At 39.5% G+C, this 25,612-nt stretch overlaps 1 protein-coding gene across 12 annotated transcripts in view; it reads left to right on the top strand.

The window, feature by feature from the left end:
* CCDC141 (coiled-coil domain containing 141) overlaps positions 1–25,612 on the top strand; it is a 210,708-nt gene that overhangs the window by 127,703 nt on the left and 57,393 nt on the right. For all 12 annotated transcript variants that reach the window (XR_008618774.1, XR_008618778.1, XR_008618777.1 and 9 more), the window contains exons 9-12: positions 8,314–8,455; positions 10,733–10,852; positions 13,368–13,559; positions 19,294–19,473. Coding sequence is in view for 6 of the 12 variants with exons in the window: in XM_055088821.1 (XP_054944796.1) it covers positions 8,314–8,455; positions 10,733–10,852; positions 13,368–13,559; positions 19,294–19,473 (634 nt within the window). In the remaining 6 variants the exon portion in view is untranslated. The remainder of the gene's footprint in view (positions 1–8,313; positions 8,456–10,732; positions 10,853–13,367; positions 13,560–19,293; positions 19,474–25,612) is intronic.

Here is a 25,612-nt window from a genome sequence, read left to right as displayed (position 1 = left end):
ACTGTTCCAGTTTTTATTCTACCTTGTTGTGGTGAACTTAAGCTTATAAACCTCATCCTGACTGAATACTTTGCTTTCATATAAGCTTAAGTATTGCCCTTTTGCTCTAACATTTATTGTTATTTATTTAATGTTGATTCTTCATATTTTCATATTTTACAGAGAAATAGAAACAGGGATAAGTTGGGATTTTGCATTCTCTTTTCATGATTTTCATTTATGTTGACTACCACTACTTACCCTGTTTGATATTGTGAATGATAATGAACTTTAGACAGAGCATGGTTCATTCAGTCTTTCATTTGCTCATTCCCAAAATATTATTGAGTGTCTTTGTAGATCAGGTGCTCCCAAGCATCTAATGTGATAGGTGAAGTGCCTGCCCTCATGCTGTTTATATTCTGGTGGGAAGAAACAGTCAACCAACAAATAAATCAACAGATGAGATGCTCTTACACAGCAAGGAGAACTATGAAAAAAATAAAAAGTGACATGGGATACAGAGTGACTGTGGGGAGGGGACCATTTTAGACATTGTAGTCAGGGAAAGATTAAGGAGAAGGAGCTACCATGCAAATGGCTGGGAGATGAGTGGACCTGGCAGAAAAAGAGCAAAGGTGTAGCAGAAAGAAGTACAGTGTGGCTGGAGGAGAGGGTGACAAGGGGAAAAGGCATAAGACAAGATAAAATAGTTAGGTGGGAGTTAGACTATGTCCAAATGCTTGTTGGCAATAAAGGCAACGCTTGTGTGCTTTATCTACATTAACAAATTTTATCCTCAAGCCACCCTGTTATACAGATACTTCTATTACCATGGTCCCTGTTTTGCAGGTGTAGAAGCTGGGGCTCAGAGAGGTTCAAATAACTTACCTACTACCTGTCACACAGTGGTAAGGGGTAGAGTGAGTGCAGGTCTGAACTGCTCTGTTAGGTTGCTAGCTCTGTCTCCTTTCTTTCAACTTCAGTCATTAGCAAGGAGGCTGACCACTTAGTGAATGTGGATTTTTTCTTTTATTCTAACACACTTAAAATGTGCTGCATCTATCTTCTAATTTCAACTCAAGTCTCACCTTCCCTGCAAAGTTTTTCTTTCTTTCTGTTTATTTAAAACATTATTGAGCATCCATATGACATACCAGCACTGGGCTTCAAGGATAGTCAAAGATACATAAACCTGGCCCTGAGTCTTCAGAACCCTATTAACGGCCAGTAAGAGAATGACATGTCAAGGGAGTGTGATCTAGGTCTGAGGAAGCCCTGGGGACAGTGGGTGTTAGGGCCACCTCTTCAGAGAAGAGAGACACAATCCCAAGCTCCTGTGACCAGGATGGGTCAAGTGAAGGAGTGAGACTTGAGAAGACCATTGTTGAATTTGATAATCTAAGATGGGTGAAGGGTCTACATCTTCTAGCCAGGATGAACCTAATCAATACCTACCACACAATAGTTTTTTAATTCCTTTGTATTTGTCAGCTCTATCTCACTTTTTACTCTGTGGTGTTCTGATTCATTTCTTAGTTGTTTGACTTGTGACAGCATCATCTCCCCAGCCAGACCATGACGTCAGCTTGAGGTCAGCCCTCAAGGTCAACCATGTAGGAAACCTCTTTTATGCTCCTTATCTCAGTATTTACATACTAGGTGACTTGATTTGAAATGTTAAGGGGCTGGTGTGGCATAAAGGAAAGTTTATGTCATAGCAAAAATATTTTAAAAGATCTTACGTGGAAAACAAACAAAAATAATCCCCACCCTCCAACAACATAAAACAAAACAAAGAAACAAAATCAGAAATCCCTTTGTATCAGAGTCGTCTATTGTCACATTTTGTAGGAATTCTACCAAGCATTTAAGAACTTAAAATAACTTTTCTTAAAAAAGTTTGATGATATATTTAGATGGTAAATATCAGATACTGAAATTTAGGAAATTGCAAAGTTGAGTTATGACAGTGTTAACTCAGCCACTTTCCAAATATTTTCATGTCTGTGTTAAGTTGTTCTCTTTAGGGGTTGAGTAAATGTCATAATTGCAATCTGGATCTGTTACCATTGTTAAGGCTTGTACAATTCTGAAACTCTTAGTGTGGAATGCACCCAAAGTTTACCCTTTCTATTAAATGTCGGACTAATTAGATTAGGTTCTTGTAAAATATCTAGGAGTCACTCATTGCAATATGAATTTATTCATTTATGATACTGATGATGTGATGTAAAATAGCAAGGATCCCAGAGTAAGAAGGTCTGAAACTGCAGGGTCTACAGAGGAAGCCTGACTAAAGGGGCAGAAATCTGTGCCTTGGACAACTGAGGGGGAGTACTGTCCAGTGAGAGGGCTTGGAGAGGAAGGAACACCAGAAAGAAGAGAGGAAGAGATGTGAGTGGACAAATATATGAATAAACTGCTCATTACAGTGTTGTTTATAATAGTACAAACCTGAAAACCACCTAAATATTTTCAGAAAATAGGAAACTGTTTCAATAGTTTAAGGGCAAGCATGGTATGGAATAATCTAAGCCAATATCAGAAGAGTGTTTTTGAGGAATATTTGAAGACAGAGAGTATCCTCACAATAAAATGTTAAGAGGATAAAGTAAGATCCAAATCACGTATATGGCATCTTACTAACTTTGGAGGGGAAGGGGTGGAAAGGACTGCCAAGAGAAAAACTTTTTGGAAGGAAATACATTAAAATGTATTTTTATATCTTCTAAATTACCTCAAATGAGAATATTTGTCTGGTTAGCTCTTACTGTGCCCCTTTTATGTGAGGATTTATGTCATCAATCAGGGAAAATGTTCAGCAATTTAAATATTGATTTTCTGTTTTTCTCTCTTTTCTCTCCTCCTGTAACTCCCAGTAGAAGAATGTTGGAGGCTCCCAGTCTGTCTTAGATGTCTGAACTATCTTTCATATTTTTCATTCCTTTATCTCTTTGCATTGTGTTCCCAATGAATTCCTCATATTGATTTTTCTCTTTTGTTAATTTTCCCTTTGTTTTCAGCCATTGAATTCTTTGGTTGGTTTTCATAACTATATTGTTTTCATTTCTAGGATTCCTAACTCATTCTTTTTCCTATCCAATTTTGTTTTACTTCTGACTGCTTTTGCTTCAGAGTTTCTTGTTTCTTTATTATGGGTATTCATTTTTCCTTTATCTTTCTGGTGATGTGAGACATATTTATAAAGTCATTTTAAGATTGTTCTACTTATTTTCATTTCCGGTAGAGTACATTTAGCTCTTGATTGTTGAGTGTCTTTTCTTAGGATTCATGTTCCTCATGTGTTTTGAAATTTTAGATTGTCCTTCTGGATGGGGAGTGTTTGTTCTTCAGCTTTATTGTCCTTGCTTTGTTCTCTACTCTTTTTTCTTTTCTCCTTAGCAGCTTTGCAATGACTTCCACCTGAACTCACAGGGTCTCCTGTCCAGAATCAGTCTTCTGCTATTTGATCAGGGTCACCCGAGCTCCCATAGAGCTACTGGGGCTCTCAGAGGTGCAGCCAGAAATCCAAGTTGGGGCACAGTCGGGGTTCCTGACTGCTCTGCTATGTCTGATTCCTTGGCTTCAGCAGCAGTGGGCTATAGCGTTTTTCAAACTCCTTTTACAAGAGGGAGAATCTCATCCCTGTTACTGATTTCAGGGAGAATCCCAGCTATGGGACCCTTCATGTAGGACATGTTTTGGTCTCTCTGGCCTCATAGGAATGGAACATGTGGGCATCTCTGCATGGATCTGGACCAGAACCCAGGAACCCTGTAGTTTCAGCCCCACTTACTACTTGCTGTTTCTTTATTGTCATGTGTATACAAGAGATGCATGTGGGTGTGATATGTTTGGTGGGCAGTGATTCTCAACGTGTACAACTTAAGTCAGAAAAAAATTATTGTAAAAACATACATATCACTTCCACAGTTCGAATGGCACTTCTTCAAAGTAGGGTTGAAAACTAGATAGTGGCGATTGTTTCCTCCAAAATAGAAATGATAAACATGAAGCGTTCCTGTCAAGAGATAAGGAAGATATTTTTTTCCCATTTTCAAAGTATAATTTGTCCATAGACAGAAAGAAAAATACGATCAGCTGATTCCTTCTGATGAGACAGAGTGAGCTGGCGTGTGCTTAGCATCTGGTTCAGCTCCTAATCCAGATGGGCTGCCAATAGTAATTTATGAAAGGTTTGAAAGCAACTTGCTGCTCTCAGGAAAGAATCATTAGAACACATTAACATTGGGATTTATTCTCTTCCCGCAGCCCTGGTTTGTAACAGATGCAAAGACAGGGCAACCGCTTCCATACAGCAAATGTAACAGTCTATTTGTGAGCCAGAAGTCAATATGTCTCTGCTCTCTGGGAGGGAAAAATAAAATCAATCATTTTTCTTTCCCCCTTCCCTCCCCTCTCCTGGCTCAATGAATAGGGGAGAAAATACTCCCATGAAGGAGTTTCTAACAAATGTCTAAAGAAACCTTCACAGTCTGTCACTCCAGAGTATCTGTGATGCTTGAAGAAGTCAAAGTCAATGTCAGGAATAATCTGATGTACCCCATGCTCATACTACAGGCAGGAACCATCTAATCCATTCATAGACAGGCAGCCCAAAGATCAAGCAGTATTTCCAATGCAAGTTACAGAGCCACAGATTGTTAGGCCTAGAAAGCTGGTCCACTGGTAGCTCCTCTCCCACCCCATCAGGCAGCACATGAGCAATGCGGCTTCAGAGTCAGAACAAAATGCCCGGGCACTCCCATCAACCAAGTTTCTGTTATCCGCCCCCAATTCTTGTCCCATCATTTATTTAATATTACTGTGAAGCGATAGGACTCATTTCTGGGTGGCTGATGGAATTCTATTAATTTATTTTCAGTTCATGTAAGAATTGCTGGCAGAGTGTGAGGTCATATTTTTACTTTGATCAAACCATCTGCATTTCAGGCTCTGAGGAAATTGGCAATATGCGTGCTATACATGTTTTAAAATGTTTTGAGGGCTTCCCTGGTGGCGCAATGGTTGAGAGTCCGCCTGCCGATGCAGGGGACACGGGTTAGTGCCCCGGTCCGAGAGGATCCCACATGCCGCGGGGCGGCTGGGCCCGTGAGCTATGGCCGCTGAGCCTGCGCGTCCGGACCCGCGACGGGAGAGGCCACAACAGTGAGAGGCCTGCGTACCGCAAAAAGAAAAAAAAAATATTTTGGAATGTTCAGAAGAAATGTCTGGAATCAGTGTTTCATGTTTCCAAATGAAAATGATAGAATAGGGCTGGTTGTAAGCTGCAGACTAGGTTTTCACCAAGGAGGAATGGAGAGGGAGAGGCCCTGGGATTAGGAGTGTGACAGATATACTCCAACTGGGAATCAGGTAGAAGGAAGGGATTAATGCCTGATCAGACAGAGAGGATCTAGCTGAGGACAGAGGAAAATAGGAGCTGGCTAGGGTAAGCAAGATAATTGAGAACTTCTTGTACTAAGGATGGGGTCTAAGCCACAAATAAGAAGGGAATGCACATGGGACAGGCAATTCAGTCTGTCCCTATAAGGCTTGAAACAGCGGAGGGAAGTATCAGTCAACCTAACTATGAATCCTAAACCATCGAAGAAGAAATTGGGCAGTCTTTGGATAGCCTAGAACTTCTATAACTGGGCAAAGGGCAAAGGGCAAAGTCTTCTTTGTTTAAAAATAATTAGAAACTGTTACTAGTGACATTTTTAATACAGTAACTATCTGTGCATATGTTCTTGATCCTTAAATCTGTGTCTTGTCTTCCCTTAAATAATGATCAAAGTGTACTTTATTTAACTTGAAAATATGCATTGATCTACTTCTTATAAGGCTATGTGCTCAGGGCTACAGAGGATAAATGAATGAAAAGAATGTTGTATTTTCCCTTAATTTATAATTCAATAGATATACAGGATAAGGCATAAATCACCACAAAATAAGACTGATAAGTCATTGGAAAATTAAAAATGAATGATCTTGGGCTTCCCTGGTGGCACAGTGGTTTAGAGTCCGCCTGCCGATGCAGGGGACACGGGTTCGTGCCCCGGTCCGGGAAGATCCCACATGCCGCGGAGCGGCTGGGCCCGTGAGCCATGGCCACTGGGCCTGCACGTCCAGGGCCTGTGCTCCGCAACGGGAGAGGCCACAACAGTGAGAGGCCCGCGTACCGCAAAAATGAAGGATCCATCCAAAGACAGCGAGAGATCCTATTTGGCTCGTTGTGATTCATTTAAATTAAAATTGTGAGTTGCTAGAGAGCAATATTTTTACGGAAGGAATGCTTGATTTGTTTTTGTTTCCCCGTTTCCATTTTCTGTGCTGGAGGGGCCTTCAAGATGTGAATTTGAATAAGATAGCGTGCCCCTCTAGTGGTCAGTTTGCAAACTACAGACAGACATTTCATTACCTGGAGAAGCCAGCCAATTTCAAAAGAGCATGCCAGCCAGGCTAATCCTGTTTCCATCAACACTGAGTTCAAGGGAAAGTGAAATTTTAGAATACTCCCCCCCTCCCCCGTCATGTGTCATGGACTCAGAAAAGGTACTATGAGGTGGTAAAGAGCGTGGACTCTGGGATCAGATGAATAGTTTCAAATCCCAGCCCTACCATTTAATAAATGTGACCTGGGCAAGTTACTGAACATTTCTGTACCTCACTTTGCTCATCTGCAAAACAGAGATAACAGTTATAAGCCAGATCATCGGGTAGTTATGAGAATTAGAAGAGATTACTTAAAACATTAAAAATGGTTCCTTGTCACAGTAAATGGATTATTTTTAGAAAATGTTTACCCATTTACTTTGACAAGCTTTATTCTCTGTACCTATTTTCCACAATTCTTATTCACCTTTTCTTTTTATTTATCTTTCTCATTCCAAATTTGCATGTTCTACAGAAAAACCATAACATATAGGAGAACTGGGCTTTTAAGTGCCTTTTTAGCATGCAAAGTCTAAAATGTAGTTAAAATATGATTCCTGTTACCAATATAATATTTTTATAGAATTTGCGGATATAAGTACAAGGATTATTTGCTAAACTCTCCTGATTTCTTGATTATACTCTTCACTGTCTCTGAGTTATTAAAATGTGAAACAAGTTGTTTCAAGTGTAATGTCTGTGGGACCTTAGGCGTCAGGAATAAGATTTCCCCTCCAGTTAAACTTCTCTGGGACTCCAGTGGTCCCACAGGACACACCTGAATCCCGTGTGCATTCAACAAGATTCTCAAGCTGCCTGATGACCTCTAAACTCTTTGGCAGCCTCATTGTCATTCCTGTGAAGTCACATTCCCTCTCAGGCAGTTGGGATCCTGCCCTCATTTCATTACTAATTCAATTCATTTTTACAGAGTCATAAATTAATTTTTTGAGGTAGAACTACTGAAATCTGTATCTTGTTCCAATATCTTTTAAAGCTCTGGGTAATTAAATGTAAGAGTTATCAGCTCATCTTTATGAGTATTGGAAGGAAATGACTGATAGGAAATTAAAGACTTCAACTTATTATATGCTGGGAGAGGCTCTATCTCAGGGATAGGTTGAAAAATTTTAAAGTGCTCACTGGACCAGCAATGTCCTTTCATTGTCTTGCATTGCTAGTAAGCCTATGTTGGAAATGGTTAGGAAACTTGCTAATGTGTCTTTAGACCACAGCAAATGGGGTCCAACTCAAAGTTCATTTGTTTTAAAGACATTTTCATTTTATGAGCTGTCATGTCACTTTTCTTTTTCTCATGAGGCCAGCACAGGTACAAAATGACAATGTGAGGCTTGGTTTCTTTTTATGAACAAGTACATCAGATTCCTCATTGTTGGTGATACCTTGGTTTTCACCTAATGATTACAGCCTTGAGCATTCGTAAGTATCCAGAACTAGGACCTTAGTGTTACATAAATATTTTACCCTATTGGATCATTCAGTGTTTTGTTAATTGGCTGATCTACATTTCTATTCAAAGAGCATCTTTAGATAAATGAAGCTTTTAAATAACACCCCCAGGAAAACTCTTGGCAAACATACTGTGTTTTTTGCCGTAAGCTTCTCAAAATATCTTAAAGAAATATTAAAAAGTGAACCTTTAGAAGAGAAGATTAGACCTGGTTACAAAAACCCATAACTCATCTTTTCCCTCGGGACTGACTGACTTAAACAAAACAACATAATTTGGTTTTGCTCTCTGCTGTACCAGGACTACAGCTTCTTAACTTCTATTATCCTAAAGCCTGAAGCTTAATAACTTTTATCAAGTCATACTTATCATGAAAGGTTCATGAGGGTGGAGTGAACTAACAGCTGGCTTGTTCCATTCAGCTCTCGGGTGACCGGTGTCCATGAGATGATGGGATGCATCAAGAGGCGAGTTGATCATCTGACTGAACAGTGTTCAGCGCACAGGGAATTTGCTCTTAATAGACAGCAATTAACAGCCTCAGTGGAGGGCTATTTAAGAAAGGTAATTTCATAAAATGTGTCCTCCTTAAGCTACTATTTATTTCTTGGTTTGCATAAGTTTTTTTTATTTTTAATTTTTCATTGAAGTAAAGTTGACTTATGATATGTAAATTTCAGGTGTACAGCACAACGATTCAGTTTTATATATATGTATATATACTCTTTTTCAGATTCTTTTCCATTAAAGTTTTTTACATAATGTGGAGTATAGTTCCCTGTGCTATACAGTAGATCCTTGTTGGTTATCTATTTTATGCATAAGCTACTATTTAGATGCAGCTCCTTACCTGGTGATAATAGATGATGGTATGGGAACTGCAGCATGTGGGCATGGTGGGAGGGTAGGGGTGTGTCTCCTTAGGATTCTCTTCATCCCACATTAGGCTTTATATTCAAACAGAATGAAGTTCACTACTGCTCATCAACCATCCCTGCCCCAGGTTGCCAAAACTAGAAGTGTCATCCTCCCTGCCTCCCAGCCCAGAACATGTTTACACAAAGGCAGTTCTCACTTTGCACAGAACTGTGTTAATTGAACCATGTGTATATTGTGACTGTGTCCTCCTTGATTTACATGGTTCTGTGCATGATTCCAATGTGCACATTTTGGTTAACGTGGCACCACACAACACAAGAACAGCAGATAGATACCAAAAATGATGAGTTTTAGGGGTTCCAGGAATAAATTGCCATTATCATAATTTATTGAACCAAGACAGCACAAAGGACATGGCCACTCAATAAAACCATATGTGTGAAAATCCTTTCTACAAAGTGAATATAGTGGTTTGAAGAATTTTATTTCCCATTTTCAAAGAGGAATAAAACCAGGCAGCTACTATTTGACTAAATAAAAAATTACTTGTTTGGGGGCTTCCCTGGTGGCACAGTGGTTAAGAATTCGCCTGCCAATGCAGAGGACACGGGTCCAAGCCCTGGTCTGGGAGGATCCCACATGCCTCGGAGCAACTAAGCCCGTGAGCCACAACTACTGAGCCCTCTTGCCACAACTACTGAAGCCCGTGAGCCTAGAGCCCGTGCTCCACAAGAGAAGCCACGACAATGAGAAGCCCATGCACCGCAATGAAGAGTAGCCCCCCCTCGCTGCAACTAAAGAAAGCCCGCGCGCAGCAACGAAGGCCCCAGGCAGCCAAAAATAAATAATAAATAAAATAAATAAATTTAAAAAAAATTACTTGTCTGTAGACGGGGTTATAGCAAAAACTAGTAATATCTCAATTACATTAATGCTAATGAACCATGTTGTAAAGGCTGGGTCTCAAATTTTCAATGATGTTTTTTCATTTGCTACAATGGACTTATATACCTGACTTACACAAGTAGAATTAATAGACTTCACAGGAGAGGTCATTAAATAACCAAGTCTCTATCTAAATTGCCTCCTCGCCTGTTATTGATCCAGAGATGGGAATTTGAACCTTGCTCTGAGGCTCGGATCCAGGGAGATTACAAACACGGCAGCAGCTGTAGTGCTGCATTCCCTGGAGTTTGAGATTCAGGCGAATTTGTTGGTGGTGGAAAACACAGTAGAAACTCAAACAGCTGTTGTTGCTTGTGTGGCTACTGCCAAGTCAGAGCCAGTTTGACTTTGGGAAGTATGAACTCTAGTCAGAGCAAGGCAGTAACGTGAATTGAATAGAACCCTTTAAAGCTCACTATATTCAGTAATTCATGTGTATTGCAGATCAAATCATAGTCCCCCATGTTCATCAAATAAATGCCTAAGCGTGTTTCTGTGTTTTGTTATCACATGTACAGCATGTGGTGCTGCCCCGGGGCCCCTCAGCCGTAAATATAGTAATCCATAAAGTGATCTAATACCTATGCTGGACCTCTGCTTCAACATATCCCTGTAAATTGGGCCCCTTTCAGTGTACAGTGTATGATCATGACTTAATGAACCAGAAAAATTCATCTCTGTTGATGTGTTGACAAGTGAATTATCCTTTCTAGGTAATATAGATAATAACTTCTTAGAGAATATGGATTATTGCCTACATCTCATCGCTGTTAATAAAAGAAATATCTGTAAACATATATCCTCTATTGGTGAGTCAGTAGTATTACCTCATACGAAAAGCAGCATTATGAATTTAAGTATGACATTCTGAAATATTAAACTATTTTTAGATTAAAATTGATATACCTTTAAAGTATAATGGGAAAGTAGAGAGTAATATTTATCTCCTCTACACATATGCGTACATATGTGCCAATATATATTACTAAGGGTGCAATATATTCTTTATTCCTAAAGGTGGAAATGTCCATTCAGAAAATCAGCCCAGTAATTTCTAATGCAATGGATGTCGGTTCCAGCCTTTCTGAATCAGAGAAGATTTTGAGAATATATCTGGAACTAGATAAACAAGCTAAGGTAAATAAAATGAGAGTTATTATTATGGTTATGGTTTTGTAAATATGATTTTTCTTTATTTTCAGTAGCCATAAAACTTAATCCTAGCTCTCTTGAGGGCTGCAATTCTAAGTTAGTCTTCTGGCAGATAATGACTTAAAAACACCTACCATTATGTGTATCTAAATTATTTATATTTACAGGTGCATTTATTAGGGCATTTGAGCTCACGGAAGCTCAGCATTATAGCCTGGTGCTAAACACTCATTTGGCCCTCTTTCCTAGCCTAGGAGATGTTAGCAGCTCCTTGAGGCAGGGGAGCACCTCTCCAAGGCTATTTGTGATTTTCTGCTAGAGTAAGTTGCAAGAGAAAATTACCAAGAGCAACATGCATCAGTGCTAGATTCCAGGAGGCAAAACAATCACAATCTTGTTTGCATACCCAATGTTTAGAGACAGAAACTGCCCCCTCCTCTGCCTGGCACCTTCTCTAGCACCCTCTCACCCCTTTCACATGGGACTTAGGTTCAGATATTCCTGCTAGCAGCTCCAAACCTGCATGAAGTCTCTGCCTGCCCCAGCAGGTGGTTAGGAAGGCGAGACAAGTGCCCAGGTCTCTAGGAAATGGTCTCACTATTCCATCATTTCTTTTTTTTTTAATTTAATTTTTATTTTATATTGGGCTACAGTTGATTTACAGTGTTGTGTTAGTTTCAGGTATACAGCAAAGTGATTCAGTTATACATATACATATATCCATTCTTTCTCAGATTTTTCTTCCATATAGGTATTACAGAATATTGAGTAGAATTCCCTGTGCTGTACAGTAGGTCCTTGTTGATTATCTATTTTATATATAGAGTGCATACATGTTAATCCAAAACTCCTAATTTATCCAAGAGTCTCCTTCACAGACAGCACTGCCACCTGAAACTCACAGATGAACCAATTATTAATGGGCTGTTTTTAATTCATTTTTTAAAATGTCTAAAATGAAATGCATGCCTGAACTCAATTTCATTTTTTTTAAAAAGAAAGCCTTGCGGGCTTCCCTGGTGGCGCAGTGGTTGGGAGTCCGCCTGCCGATGCAGGGGACACGCGTTCGTGCCCCAGTCCGGGAAGATCCCACATGCCGTGGAGCGGCTGGGCCCGTGAGCCATGGCCGCTGAGCCTGCGCGTCCGGAGCCTGTGCTCCTCAACGGGAGAGGCCACAGCAGTGAGAGGCCTGTGTACTGGAAAAACAAACAAACAAAAAGAGAGCCTTATATATTTTATTTACAGAAGTACTTTTTTCTTTTTTTATAAATTTATTTATTTTTGGCTGCATTGGGTCTTCGTTGTTGTGCACGGGCTTTCTCTAGTTGCGGCGAGCAGAGGCTACTCTGTTGCGGTGCGCGGGCCTCTCATTGCGTTGGCTTCTCTTGTTGCAGAGCACGGGCTCTAGGAGCAAGAGCTTCAGTAGTTGTGGCACTCAGGCTCAGTAGCTGTGACGCACGGGCTTACTTGCTCCGCGGCATGTGGGATCTTCCCAGAGCAGGGATCAAACCCGTGTCCCCTGCATTGGCAGGCAGATTCTTCACCACTGCGCCACCAGGAAAGTCCCTTCATTTTTTTAATTTAAAAAATTTTAGAGGGAAGGAGGAAACTTCAAGGGGAGAATCTCCTCCACTTCCTCCTTCCCAGAGTGCTCTCTGGGAGCAACTCCTGTAAATTAAAATTACCTTCATTTGGTGGAGTACCTGGGAAGCATATTAAATACAGGTAGGAGAGCAATCCCTCCTTGCTCTAAATGAGAGTGGAGCTTCTGTCTTTCATGTTTGCTTGAATCCTAGCTTGGCCTCACGTGAAATTTTACACAGCTCTGTGGCAGTTGTGTAAATAGTGCCTACAATACCTACTCGTCCATTGAATCAGTGGTTAGATTTCATGTGCCAAAAATTGCACTCAGAAGAAGACATAGGAGAGCAACCCTAGCAAGTCAAATTCTCTGACTCTTTGGGTTATTCACACTTCATCTGTACCATTTTCCCTACACTTATTTAAAAACTGTTGTAGATGGAGACTTTAAGAAGACTGCATACTTGATATGGCATTTTTTTGTAAATTAAAAAATGAGTAAACAATTTCTATAAACTTGTCATCTCTTATATACCAAAATTAGTTTAAGAATTTTCTAGAGCTACTGGTAAATTTCATAACGCAATCATCATGTATAATTATTTTATTTAAATTATTTTAAACATGTCTGCCAATGTGTTTTACAACCTTTCTTACTAAACAAACTTTCTTCTATTTGTGACATAGAATGTTCTAAATAAGACATATAGCTGATAGACTGAAAGAATAATTTGAGGTGGTTTTCATTTTAAGGTGCCCTTTTTTTTTCGAATTTTAAAATACATGCCTTTTTCATTGAGGAGAGTTTTGGTACAAGTTCAATTAATAATCATAATAGGTGGCTGTACAGAAGGTATTGGAATGTGAGTGTTCATGATTCCCCTGTCAGCTTCTGACCTCCTGTGCCTTGTTTTCATAGGAGACATCACATGAATCAGAAGCAGCTGCAAAACTCTTGACAGAGGAAAATGATTTTGAACCTGATGAAGTGGCATCGCTTTCTTCTAAAGCTAAGTGGCTAGAGGAAGAATTAAACATACTTGGCCAAAGCCTCAGCTCCAGGTCACAAGTCCTGCAAACTTATGTGGCATTTCTAAAGTCATCAGAGGAGGTACGGTACCTATGGGCTGACCTCTTTGGCAGCATGGCCTCTGACCATCTTCCTGCTTTCTAAGGGGACAGAACCCTCGTGGGTCGTTCCAGATCCTCCACCCCAGTGCATGTACTCACTTATAGCTCCTTTATTCTCCAAGGCACCATACACAGGCTCAAAGAGTAAGTTATTTTACTAAAAACATAATACAAGTGTGTATGTGTAGATACAGACAAATAAGCAAAGTGGCTGTGTTGAATCCCTTTTTACTATGGCCTAAAAATATTTACAATATCCTAAACATAAAACAAAATTATTTAAAAATAAGTCATTTTCTATTTAAAAATAAGTCATGAATCTTTTTGAATACCTAAGCAATTTGTGTGATTTATTTAAAATCCACACAGTTGGAAATTATAGGCTGTTGGGTCCAGTCTCAGATCTGTCTTGTTTGATGCTTTTTAATAATTTTCCCTGAGAGCTTTTTCTGAGGCATTGTTTTGACTGGTTTGTACTAAATAATCTGTAAAATTCCCTCTGGTAGACTAGAATTCCATCTCTTAAAGGTCCCAGGTTCTTGAAGGTGACATCAGTCATAGCAAAGCGCTGGAGTCCCAACTCATTTAACTCTGGTCCCAATGCACCCAGGCGCGCGTGGTTCACTCTCCTTTCAGGGAGGGGCTGCTGGTTGAGTGGGAGGTAGAGCCATCAAGGCTCACTCAGGGTAAAGCCAACCCAAGTTAGGTAGCATTCTCCCGCCACCCTCCCAATACTCTCACCCTTACCTCGCACGACCACATCCTGCCTGTCCACATTCCTCTGCCAGCTCTCGTTCTCTTAAGAGTCTGAGTTCTCACCACTCTAGAGGAAGGGCACGCACAGACCCTGGAAATCTCAGGGAACCACTGCCTCCTTTTCCACATCTTTCTTTATTCTGGATTTTTTAAAAAAATTTTTTCTTATCCTGGAACTCTCAGGGTTAGGCAAAGGTATTACAGCTGACAGGTTGTTCTGTCAATGAACACTTTTTTTAAAAAAGAAAGAATCTTTTTTTTTAAAATTTAGTTTATTTATTTGTGACTGTTTTGGGTCTTCGTTGCTGCCCGCGGGCTTTCTCTAGTTGCAGCAAGCGGGGGCTACTCTTCATTGCGGTGTGCGGGCTTCTCATTGCGGTGGCTTCTCTTGTTGCGGAGCACGGGCTCTAGGTGTGCGGGCTTCAGTAGTTGTGGCTCGCAGGCTCTAGAGCGCAGGCTCAGTAGTTGTGGTGCACGGGCTTAGTTGCTCTGCGGCATGTGGGATCTTCCCAGACCAGGGCTCAAACTCGTGTCCCCTGCCTTGGCAGGCGGATGCTTAACCACTGCGCCACCAGAGAAGTCCCTCGATGAGCATTTTTATCTCAACTTGAAAAGGTGGAGAAGGTACAAAGTAGTGCTTGGTTTTCTGCATCTTCATTGCCAAAAATGTACCTTCTTAGCTTCTAGCTCAGCGCCTACTTCCATGGCCCCCTCTGGCCTCTGGGACCAGGAGTTTTGGGACTAGGGCTGGAACCTTAGCTTTGCAAACAGAACTTTCCCAGAAGGACCTCATGTCCTTTCATCTTCCCAGCTTTCACTTAGTCTCTTTTCTTACCTGGCAGAGCCTCGTGTCCTCACCTTGGCAGTGCTCTCAGTCTGTCAATCTCCTACCCCTTAAGGCTTTCTCTCTTTTCTCACCAGCTTGTGCTTATTCAATTCCATTCCATTCCCCATGCCCTCAACTCCCTGCCTTCTACCCTGACTTGCCAACTCCCAATACTAGATCACTCCAACACTCTGTTTACTCAGCTTCTCTTTCCAAGCTTCCAGACGCTCCTGTGGAAAATCATACAATTGTGCTGATTGGTGCTCTTACAAATTTATGGGTCTTTGGCTCAGCTGAGCCCCTCATATGGTCCCTAGTTGGTGCCCATTCAGTAGTGAGTCACAAACTTCTTACTGCAGTTTCCATTCCTAAATGTCAGCTTACGCCCTTACCTTGTATGTGACTGAAAAAAATGAGTCCATCGAGCTTAACTGCCTTGACTTCCTTCAGCTTCCAAACCCACTGACATATTCACCCTTCCTCCACTGTCACCAATAAAGTGGAGCTTCTGCATGTGTGCTGCACTAATCAGCCATCAGTCCCTCCCTGTCTGCTCCTACATCCTTCAGAATCTAGCTTCAGCATCCATCCTCTAATTTTAAAAATTTGCTTTTTCCGCTGCTTCCTTCTCTTTGGTCTACAGTTCTGCCCAAATAGTCTTACCCTCACTAAGGCCACCACTCTGTAATTTTCCTTCCATTCACAACTGGACTCTTGGGATGCGAAGATGACATTTCTTTCCTCTTCTTGCCAATCCTCCCTAATCCTCATTCGCTGCCACTTGGTTTAATCCCCTTTTAAATCCTGTCCTTTGCACTTCTTCACTCCATTCTTAGGAGCTTATCCTTACTACTTACCAGCTGACAGGTGAAACGGTCAATCTTTATCCCACTTAATCTCTCTGCCATATTTATTTAACCCAGTTACTCACATTCACCTCCTTTGACTTTAAAGAAAAACGGATTTTTTGAGGTATAATTTACATAGCATAACATTCGCCTATTTTAGGATGTAATGATTTTTGGTGCATGTATAAAGTTGTGTAACCATCACTGCACTCCAGTTTTGGTATATTTCCATCACCCCAAAAAGAGGCCTGGGGAATCCTTTTCGTCAGTCCTGGTTTCCACTGCCCCTCCCCCCTGCCCCCAGACTCAGGCAAGCACTAATCTGCTTTCTGTCCCTATAGATTTGCCTTATTTGGATATTTCACATAAGTCTACTTCTTTATCTGTTCTTTTTCCTGATTCGGTTCTCTGTTCCTGAAGTGTGGTGGGTTACAGAGTTCTTGCCTGTGCTCGCTCTTTTGTACATTCTGTACACGTTCCCTACAAAAATCACCCGCACTCCCACAAACACACCTATAGTTTCAATTTACCGGTAACTCAAAACTGGTTCCTCAACCCCAGCTCTTCTGAGCTCCAGGCCAATGCTTTCAACTTCCAATCATACTAATTACCTATGTATTCTGTAGCTTCCTGAAGTTCAACAAAACACAACTGGTTATCTTTTCCTCAAACGTGTTTCCTTCTGTATTTTGGCATTGGATTAATGTCCCCACTGTCTTTCAGAAGTCCTATGTAGAAGCTCAAAGTCTGTTCCGATCCCTTTCTTAATGAGCAGTTATTTTTGTACTAGGCCCTGAACTTTTCATTCCTGATCTCATTTCATCCTTATAATATCCCTATGTTTATTTACTCTTATCCCTGCTTTGCAAATGAGGGAAACTGAGGCTCTGAGGAGTTAGGTATGTAAGACCAAACGGGTAGTAAACATCAGAGCTGAAGTTTAGCTCCCAATCTCCTCCCTTTTGTTTTTTCAAACATCAAAGGCCATGCTATCCCATGTCTGTCTTTAGAGACAACCTAAGAGATTTCTGAATTCCCCTTCTTCATTTGTACCATCACCTTCTCAGTTCAGGTCCTCATCATCCCTTGCCCAGCTTAAAGAAACCGTATCTGCCTCTTCTCTCTGCCTCCTATCATTCTCCCCTTTATGCCTTTCCGAAAATGGTCATTCTAAAGCAAATCTGATCATGTCACTTCCTGAAATTCAGGTTATATGACAAATGTAATGTATGAAGCAAGTTATAACTTTTACCCCCAAATGGGTAATGTATTAAAGTTGATCATTAATTCACTTAAAAAAGAAACTAGTACAGATTCAAGGGAATTTCTATAATGACATCATGCTCACTTACATTCAAGGAGGCTTTTTTGAACAGTTGGAAAAGGAGGATGAATTAAAGTTTATGTTTTAAGAATTTCACAAAACCGACAGCCCATGATATTGACACCCCCGCCTGTAGCATACTATCCCATTGAAGTACTGATGGCTGTCATGCTGATTCCGAGTCATTGTGATAGCTGTCAGTTGTTTCAAACTAACGAGAGTGTGTCACAATTTGTTGAGTATAGTAGCAAACAAGTTGAAACCTACTGAGGGCTTTATGCCAACACAATGATCACTCTCACTTCTTTCTTACCACTCAGCTTGTGCTATCTGGACATCACCCACACCAAGATCATTTATCATGCTCTGAACCAGCCATTGTTTCACACTTGTGCCTTCACACTCGTTATTCCTTCCATCTGGGGCCCGCTTCTCCTGTTCCCTCTCACCCTGGACAATTTTGAAAGACACACATCAAATGTCGCTTCCTTGGGCTTCCCTGGTGGCGCAGTGGTTGCGCGTCCGCCTGCCGATGCAGGGGAACCGGGTTCGCGCCCCGGTCTGGGAGGATCCCACATGCCGCGGAGCGGCTGGGCCCGTGAGCCATGGCCGCTGAGCCTGCGCGTCCGGAGCCTGTGCTCCGCAACGGGAGAGGCCGCAGCAGAGGGAGGCCCGCATACCACAAAAAAAAAAAAAAAAAAAAAAAAATGTCGCTTCCTTTGGGAAATTCTTGCCTGTTTACTTTACGTAGAGCTGGTGGTCCCTCCTCAGTGTGCCCAGAGCACTGTGGGCATACTTGCCTTTGTGTTGTAATAATCTGTTTATGGTTCTCTTTCTCCCAGAATTATCTTTGGGAACCCAAGGAAGTAACTGCTTAATTCTTACTACGGAATCTTAGGAGACTCCATGGAGGAGGTAGTATTTTACCTGTCTCATGAAGGATTAAGTAGGAGCAGAAAACTGAGGAAAGATTAACCTGGGCTGAGGAAACAAGCATCAGGAAAACAGAGTCATGAATAAATGGAATATGGAAAAAGAGGAGACAACTTCTGTTTCTAAGTGCCCTTTGCAGCACTCATTAAATTAAGAATGATATTGAAATCTTGAAAATATAGTGACTAACCGTTGCCTGAAATTTCTTATCCCGTTTGCATTGCTTTCAGTAATTATGAGCTCTTTGAGTCTCATCCTATTGGCCATTAAGTATTATTCAAAATGCATAAAAACTTGTGTCAAAAATTTTCTACCATTTCTACAATACCCAGTTAATTGATCTAGTTCTGCAGGCACATTTGATTTTATATAAGCTCTGTCCAAAGAGAGTGATTTAAAATAATCTAGTATTGCTTACCTTGGTTAGCAAATGAGAAAATATAATTCTAGGGAGGTGAAGGAATGAACCTCAGTAAGATTTGCTCATGGAGGCAGTTTACTATTAATACATGTACAGAAAATTCATAATTATTTGTACTCTTTTGTTCTGGTTTATCACTGATGAGAAGCAAATTGTGATTTACTAATTATGAATAACTTTTCACTGACTTACATTTCTTTCTGATTTGTATTCCTTGATTGCATATGTTTATCTTTCTCCTGAATTATAAAACTCAGCTTTAAATGGAACCACATTGGTCTTTGACATAAGCTGTCTCCAATTGCAAAACATACACATATATAATACATAAATATGATTTTGGCTACAGTAAATAGGGCTTCTGGATAATAAACTTGTCAGGTCAAGTTACTACCCAGTGGCAGTCAGTCTGATCTGTCAACAACCTGAATAGATTTTCATGTCTTTTCAGTAAGTTGACAATATTTAATAACTATTTAAAGAATTCTGAAATGTAGGTTCCAATTAAGTTTTATATAGGCTTTTATTGGAATCTAGTATTTTTCTCTTTAAAAATGTTTTTAAGTGTTCTTAACTTTCATTTATATTCTTTTTTTTTTTTTTAAGGTGGAGGAGCAATGTCAGGGCCTAAAGGAGTTTTACCAAACTGATATCCTGCAAAAGGAAGAGGGTGATGCTGAAGCTGAGTGTCACTCTGACTCAGTGGAGAAGCAGTGGCAGCTGTTTTTAAAGAGGAGCTTTTTAACTCAAGACCTCGGGCTCAAGTTCCTGAATTTAATAAATATGGTGAGAATAACATTAAATGAGTTACACCTTCTTCAAGGAGCACTTTTCAAAGTCAGAATCATAAATTTAAAAGCTCAGTTGTCTGTTATTCAGCTGTGCTGGTTTAGGGAGTTCTTTTTAGCTCCATTCAACCTAGAATAGTCCTGAAGCCCAGCATTTATGTGCTTCTTTGCTCCTAGACCTCTTGTGAGTTTATCACATGAAGGCTATTTTATCTCTTAACAAGAAAGAGTGACTATAATCCAAATGTAACACCATTATTATTACATAGAGTCCTCAGAAGATCACCCAAAAGTTCTGAGTTATATGGAAAGCATGCAACAAGATCCTTACAAGATTTCCAGAGGCAAAAGACAACATCTAGGATGAATCTTCATTTCGAAGAATTTCTCACAATACCAGATCTTTTCATAGGAAAGCTCCATTATATTTAGAAATGTACCCTAAACTTTAGTTGTTAAGTTATATCTGTAAAGTATCCTAGAATCATTATATTAACCTCAGGCCCATATACGGTTCTCCACAGAATTCTTGAAAGATGGTTAATCCACCTCTCCTTCAATATCTCAAGTACCTTCCTTACGAAACTGTTCATTTTATTGTTAGAAAATGCCAACTGCTAGGAAAGTGGTTTTTTTGTTAATGTTAAGTCGATTCTGTCTTCATATCTGATTCTAACCCTCTGTAGCTCCACAGGGGAAAAAATGTATGCATATTTCATTTCTCTTACACAGGAAAGTTTTTCAAACCTTGAAAACAGTTGCAAAATCTAATTTGAGTCTTTTCTGCAGTGAACTAGATATAAATCCTTTCTATCATTTAGGAGGTAGCTTTCTCTCTTTCTTCATCCCAATCCTCCCTCCCAGAATTTTCCATGATTTGTCAATATCATTCATAACATGTAAACAAGAAGTAAAGTACAACTTCAACACAGAGTACAAAGTGTACATCATTCTTTACTAATGAGACCTAAGATTGTATTAGCACTTTTAGCAATTATTTCACTTTGTTGGTTCATATTAAGCCTGTGATGGAAAAACAGCAATTGCATTACATTTTTATTGCAGTTCCTGCCAGGCTAGTTCTCTCCCATTTTATATCCATGTCGCCTATTTATCTTTTACATACAAATGTGAACCTTTATATTTATTCCTATTTTATATCACTTTGTTAGTTTTGATTCATGATTCCATCTTGTTAAACTAATTTTGAGCCTGCTATTTATTGCATTAGCCTTCTCTCCTGGGTTTAATTCTGTATATTAATAAGTAAGCCTCTTGTGGCTGCAGTTAGATCTTTAATAAAAGTGTCTGAGGGGCAGATTGCTACCCCAATCCATTAAGCAATCAATTGATTAACCAGTCTTTTAAACAATCATGGACATTCCCAATAGTACTTTATTTTAACCCCTTTTTCTTAAGTCTATAATGGAAGACACTGCTCAAAGGAAGGTCTGTCTACCTAGTATTCTATCAATTGTATATTATAACTTGGCAAAAATTAGTTTGACTCCTAGTGATCATAGGATTCTTTCCAAAGTGCTCACAGTCTGCTTGATCAATGATGGCTTTATTGCCCTGGTTTTCAGTGTAAAGCTTACTGACAGGTAAATCACATAGGCCATCTTTTCCCCCAATTGAAAATCAGGGCATTTTCCTTTCTCTAATTTTCTGGCCCTTCTCCTATTTTCTGTAGATTTGCAAAGATGACTGACATCTGCAATTTTCTCAGTACTCTGACATGTGATGAATCTCAGTCTGGAGCCTGAATTCATTTGGAAGAGTTGGGCTCTAACTACCCTCATCTACTTTGAGCTACAATTTCCTCTTTATCTTCATTGTTTCAAACTTTGTTGTTTAAAGACCAGTCTTCTTAAATCTGTATGGAAACAAAATATGCATTAAATAATTCTAATTTATCTAATACTATCCATATGCATCAGAGAAAACTTGCTGAGTATTTTACCTATGTTCTTATGTTATATTGGTGCTTTACTGTAAAAAACAATTGTTATTTTTTACTTGGAACATTTAGAACATATCTATCTATCTATCTTTAAGATTTTTACTCTTTTTCAGTATATCTTTATATCCATCTCTTCATTGTGTACTTCTCCAATTTGCACTCATAAGGGAGTTTACATATTTGCAAACTGCATGTTTTTTGGTCTATCCTTTTTCTTACTAACTTCCTTTTGAGAAATTATATTTTTCAGTTTTGGAATTTCCAGTTGGTTCTTTTTTATTAGATTTATATTGCCAGTGAAATTCTCTTTTTTTATCCTCTCTTTCTCCATCTTTCCTATACTTTCGTGACCATATTAATCATGGGTATTTTAAAGTGTTTGTCAGCTAAGTGCAACATCTGGATCTGGAATTGTTTCTATTGTCTACTTTTTCTCTCGGTTTCCAGCTGTGTCGTCCTATCTTGGGATGATGAGCGATTATCTATCAAATGCCAAGCGTTATGTTTAAAAAAAATTGTAGGTGTTCCAAATGGTGCTATCTTCTTTCCTTAGGTGGGTGTTGGTTGAAGATCACTTAAGCCAATCAGGAGCTAGTGGAGTTGAGTCCGGGGTACAGTCCTGTCAATGCTCCATCTATTCTGTTGACCTTGGGCTCTCAGCGTTTTCAAGTTAGAGCTTGGTGCATTCTCTGAGGTCTCTCCCCCTGGCAGGTCTCCAATTTGGGGAGTCTTGGGAGATAGCTGAAAAACTTCCACTCTGCTTTTCAGAGGCTTTTGCTTGGGTTTTTTAATCCACTGTCCTGTTCAGCCCCAGTGTTTTGTCTATATTCTGAGATGAAGATGAGCTGTGTGCTTGAACCCCCATCCCCACTAGTGTCTGTCAAAAGTTCTATTGTTTTCTCTGTTCCCCAGTAAAGCCTCATGATCAGCCTCCTGTCAGCATACAGAATTGGGAAATGCACCTGACTGGGGTAGGAGAGGTGACAGGTGAGCTCACCACTCTCAGGTTCGTCCTTCTCTGGAGTCTTGGCCTCTTTATTTCTTTTTGCCTTCAAATAGATGCTTTCTGCATTTATTCCAGCTTTTCTAGTTGTTCTAGGCAGAAGCACTGCTCTGCCACTAGCTACTCCATCCTACCCAGAAACAGAAGTCCTTTATTACTTATTTAGAATGTTTAAGATTGTACAGTCAGATTTTCATTTAAGATCTATAGCAGGAATCCATTCAAAATTATATTTTGTATCTTTGTCTAAATAAACTTAGGTTTCCTGATATTCAAATGTCCATTTAGAGTTTTCAGCAACAGTGTGTATTTTACTACATACCTTGGTGGTCTTGTATCTTGACATTATAAACATGGCTACCCCAAGGTCCTTACCACTGTCATATGATAAATAAATTCCTCCTTATTGATAAGAATTAAGGTCCACATAATGCATAACTTTATTGGTTCAGTGACATCCTGAGATATGAATGGTAAAGCCATTTGGTAAAGCCAGTATAACACAATTTTTATTCTCTTCATATCTTTCAGACCATTAACAAACATTATTGCTAAAATGTGGTAACCAGTTTGGTTATTAAGAAGGAAGAAGTCCAGCTGGCATTTTCCACTGAGTGTTCTGCTCTTGATTGGGTTGCCGAGGCTCAGATTTTCAAGCTTGAAATTTAAAAAATTTTCAGTTCATCTAAAAATCATCACAATCAGAAAAACTGATTTAGGGCAGAAATCTGGCAGACACCTTGATGAAAGTGCCAATTTACTAATTTATAGTGGCAAATACCAAGAATGCTACATGGAATACTGCCTTCCAGTTATCAAGATATCTGAAAAGCAAGATGTCAGAAGACCACTCATGGTTTGTGAATCTACATGGAAAATGGATAATTTAGTGCCCTGTTTAGACTAGATTATGGCAGATTTTCCAATGACCTTATACAGAAGTAGAATGAGTAGTGTGTTTACTAACTAGACCTCAGGCAAATTATTTAATCTTTCTGAGTGGCCAAAATATTTGTTTGCCAAATGCATAATCACTCTTCTTGAATCCTGCTAGCTAGGCATCAACAGATCCTACCATAGCTCTCTTTCCTAGGCTTCATTCAGAGCATATACTCTTCCAATTGTAGTTGTCATTGACATGCTGCAAATTCCAAGTTTACATTAAATTGTGTATTATATAACATTTTGATTAATATTTTCTTAATAACATGTGAAAGATACCCTATCTTTATTTATAGCATAGATAAAAATATGATTTGCTTTAGGGCCTGCTTGGCTGTCTAATATCTTTCATAATATGTGTGTCTTGTTCATCATAATTACAGAATACATCATTTTACTACTAGATCCCCAAATTCATAGGAGAAGTCACATTTAGCACCTGCAGCTATTTTTTCAATTAAGTGACACTTTATAATGTCTACATTAATATAAAAATATAAATGTGCAATATTAATGTCATTTAAAATAATTTTAAAATAAGATGGCCTGTGATTTAAACTATCCTGTTACATATTCATGGCACTATCTTCTGACTATAATCTAAAAGGTCCCTTGACTTTTAGATACCCAGCTGTCATTGCCATTGTAGAAATTCATGTGCAATTGCTCCTTAGAAATTCAAGGATTTACTGAGAAAAGCTGGCCATCAAAGTAAAAATTACTGTTTTGCCAAACAAATATTCTTCTGCATTTTTTTGATGTTTGATGTAAAAAAAGCCCATTGTCTTACTCTCTACCTCTCTTATCCTTCTGCCTCTGACTGAATTTCCAGTAGTTTAAAATCATTGTTTAAAGGATTTCAAATCAGAGATCTAGAACATATGAAAGTTGGGAAGAGAAGTCTTAGAATTTAGATATTGTTCTTCTGGTGCACAATAGAGATACAAATATAGAGATAGAGTTGGCCTTCCATATCCACGGCTTCCAAACCCCTGGATTCAACCAACCTCAGAGCTAAACATAGTACACCATCCACAGTTGGTTGAAACCTGCGGATATGGGGGGCCAACCATGGGACTTGAGCATCCACTAGTTTTGGTATCTGCGGTGAGTCCTGGAACCAGTCCCCCACTCCCACCCTGCTGCTGTGAATACCGAGGGACAACTGTATATAGAGGTACATTTCAGTTCTCACAAAACGGAGTAACTTGAGGAACTGCTCACAAGGAAAATTTTAAATAATTGTAGTATTGAGTTGGCCAAAAGGTTTGTTCTGTTTTTTCTGTAAGATGGCTCTAGTAGCACTTAGTTGTCTTTAACTTCATTTGAAACAATTTTGTTAGATTGTATATGACAGCTGTCAAATCAGCGTCATTTAAAAAAAGACATCAAAATTGGTGAATTTTTGTGTAGCCATTTTAATACTGAAGATGGAAGAAAAAAAGCAACATTTTTGGCATATTATGCTTTATTATTTCAAGAAAGGTAAAAACGCAACTGAAACGCAAAGAAAGATTTGTGCAGTGTATGGAGAAGGTGCTGTGACCGATGGAACATGGCAAAAGTGTTCTGCGAAGTTTTGTGCTGGAGATTTCTCGCTGGATGCTGCACCATGGTTGGGTAGACCAGCTGAAGTTGATAGCGATCAAATCTAGACATTAGTTGAGAACAATCAACGTTATACCGCATGTGAGATAGCCGACATGCTCAAAATATCCAAATCAAGGGTTGAAAATCATTTGCACCAACTTGGTTATGTTAATCACTTTGATGTTTGGGTTCCACATAAGTTAAGTGAAAAATTAGTTGAGAACAATCAACGTTATACCGCATGTGAGATAGCCGACATGCTCAAAATATCCAAATCAAGGGTTGAAAATCATTTGCACCAACTTGGTTATGTTAATCACTTTGATGTTTGGGTTCCACATAAGTTAAGTGAAAAAAACCTTCTTGACTGTATTTCCTCATGCGATCCTCTACTTAAACATAACAAAAACGTTCCATTTTTAAAACACATTTTTACGGGTGATGAAAAGTGGATACTGTACAATAATGTGGAACAGAAGAGATCATGGGGCAAGCAAGATGAACCACACCAAAGGCTGGCCTTCATCCAAAAAAGGTGATGTTGCGTCTATGGTGGGATTGGAAGGAGTCCTCCATTACGAGCTCCTTCTGGAAAACCAAACGATTAATTCCAACAAGTACTGCTCCCAATTAGACCAA

Source organism: Physeter macrocephalus, chromosome 2 (genome assembly GCF_002837175.3).
Source record: "Physeter macrocephalus isolate SW-GA chromosome 2, ASM283717v5, whole genome shotgun sequence".
Taxonomy (NCBI): Eukaryota; Metazoa; Chordata; class Mammalia; order Artiodactyla; family Physeteridae; genus Physeter; species Physeter macrocephalus.
The sequence above is the reverse complement of the archived record's forward strand: the minus strand, read 5'-3'. Positions and strand labels throughout refer to the sequence as shown.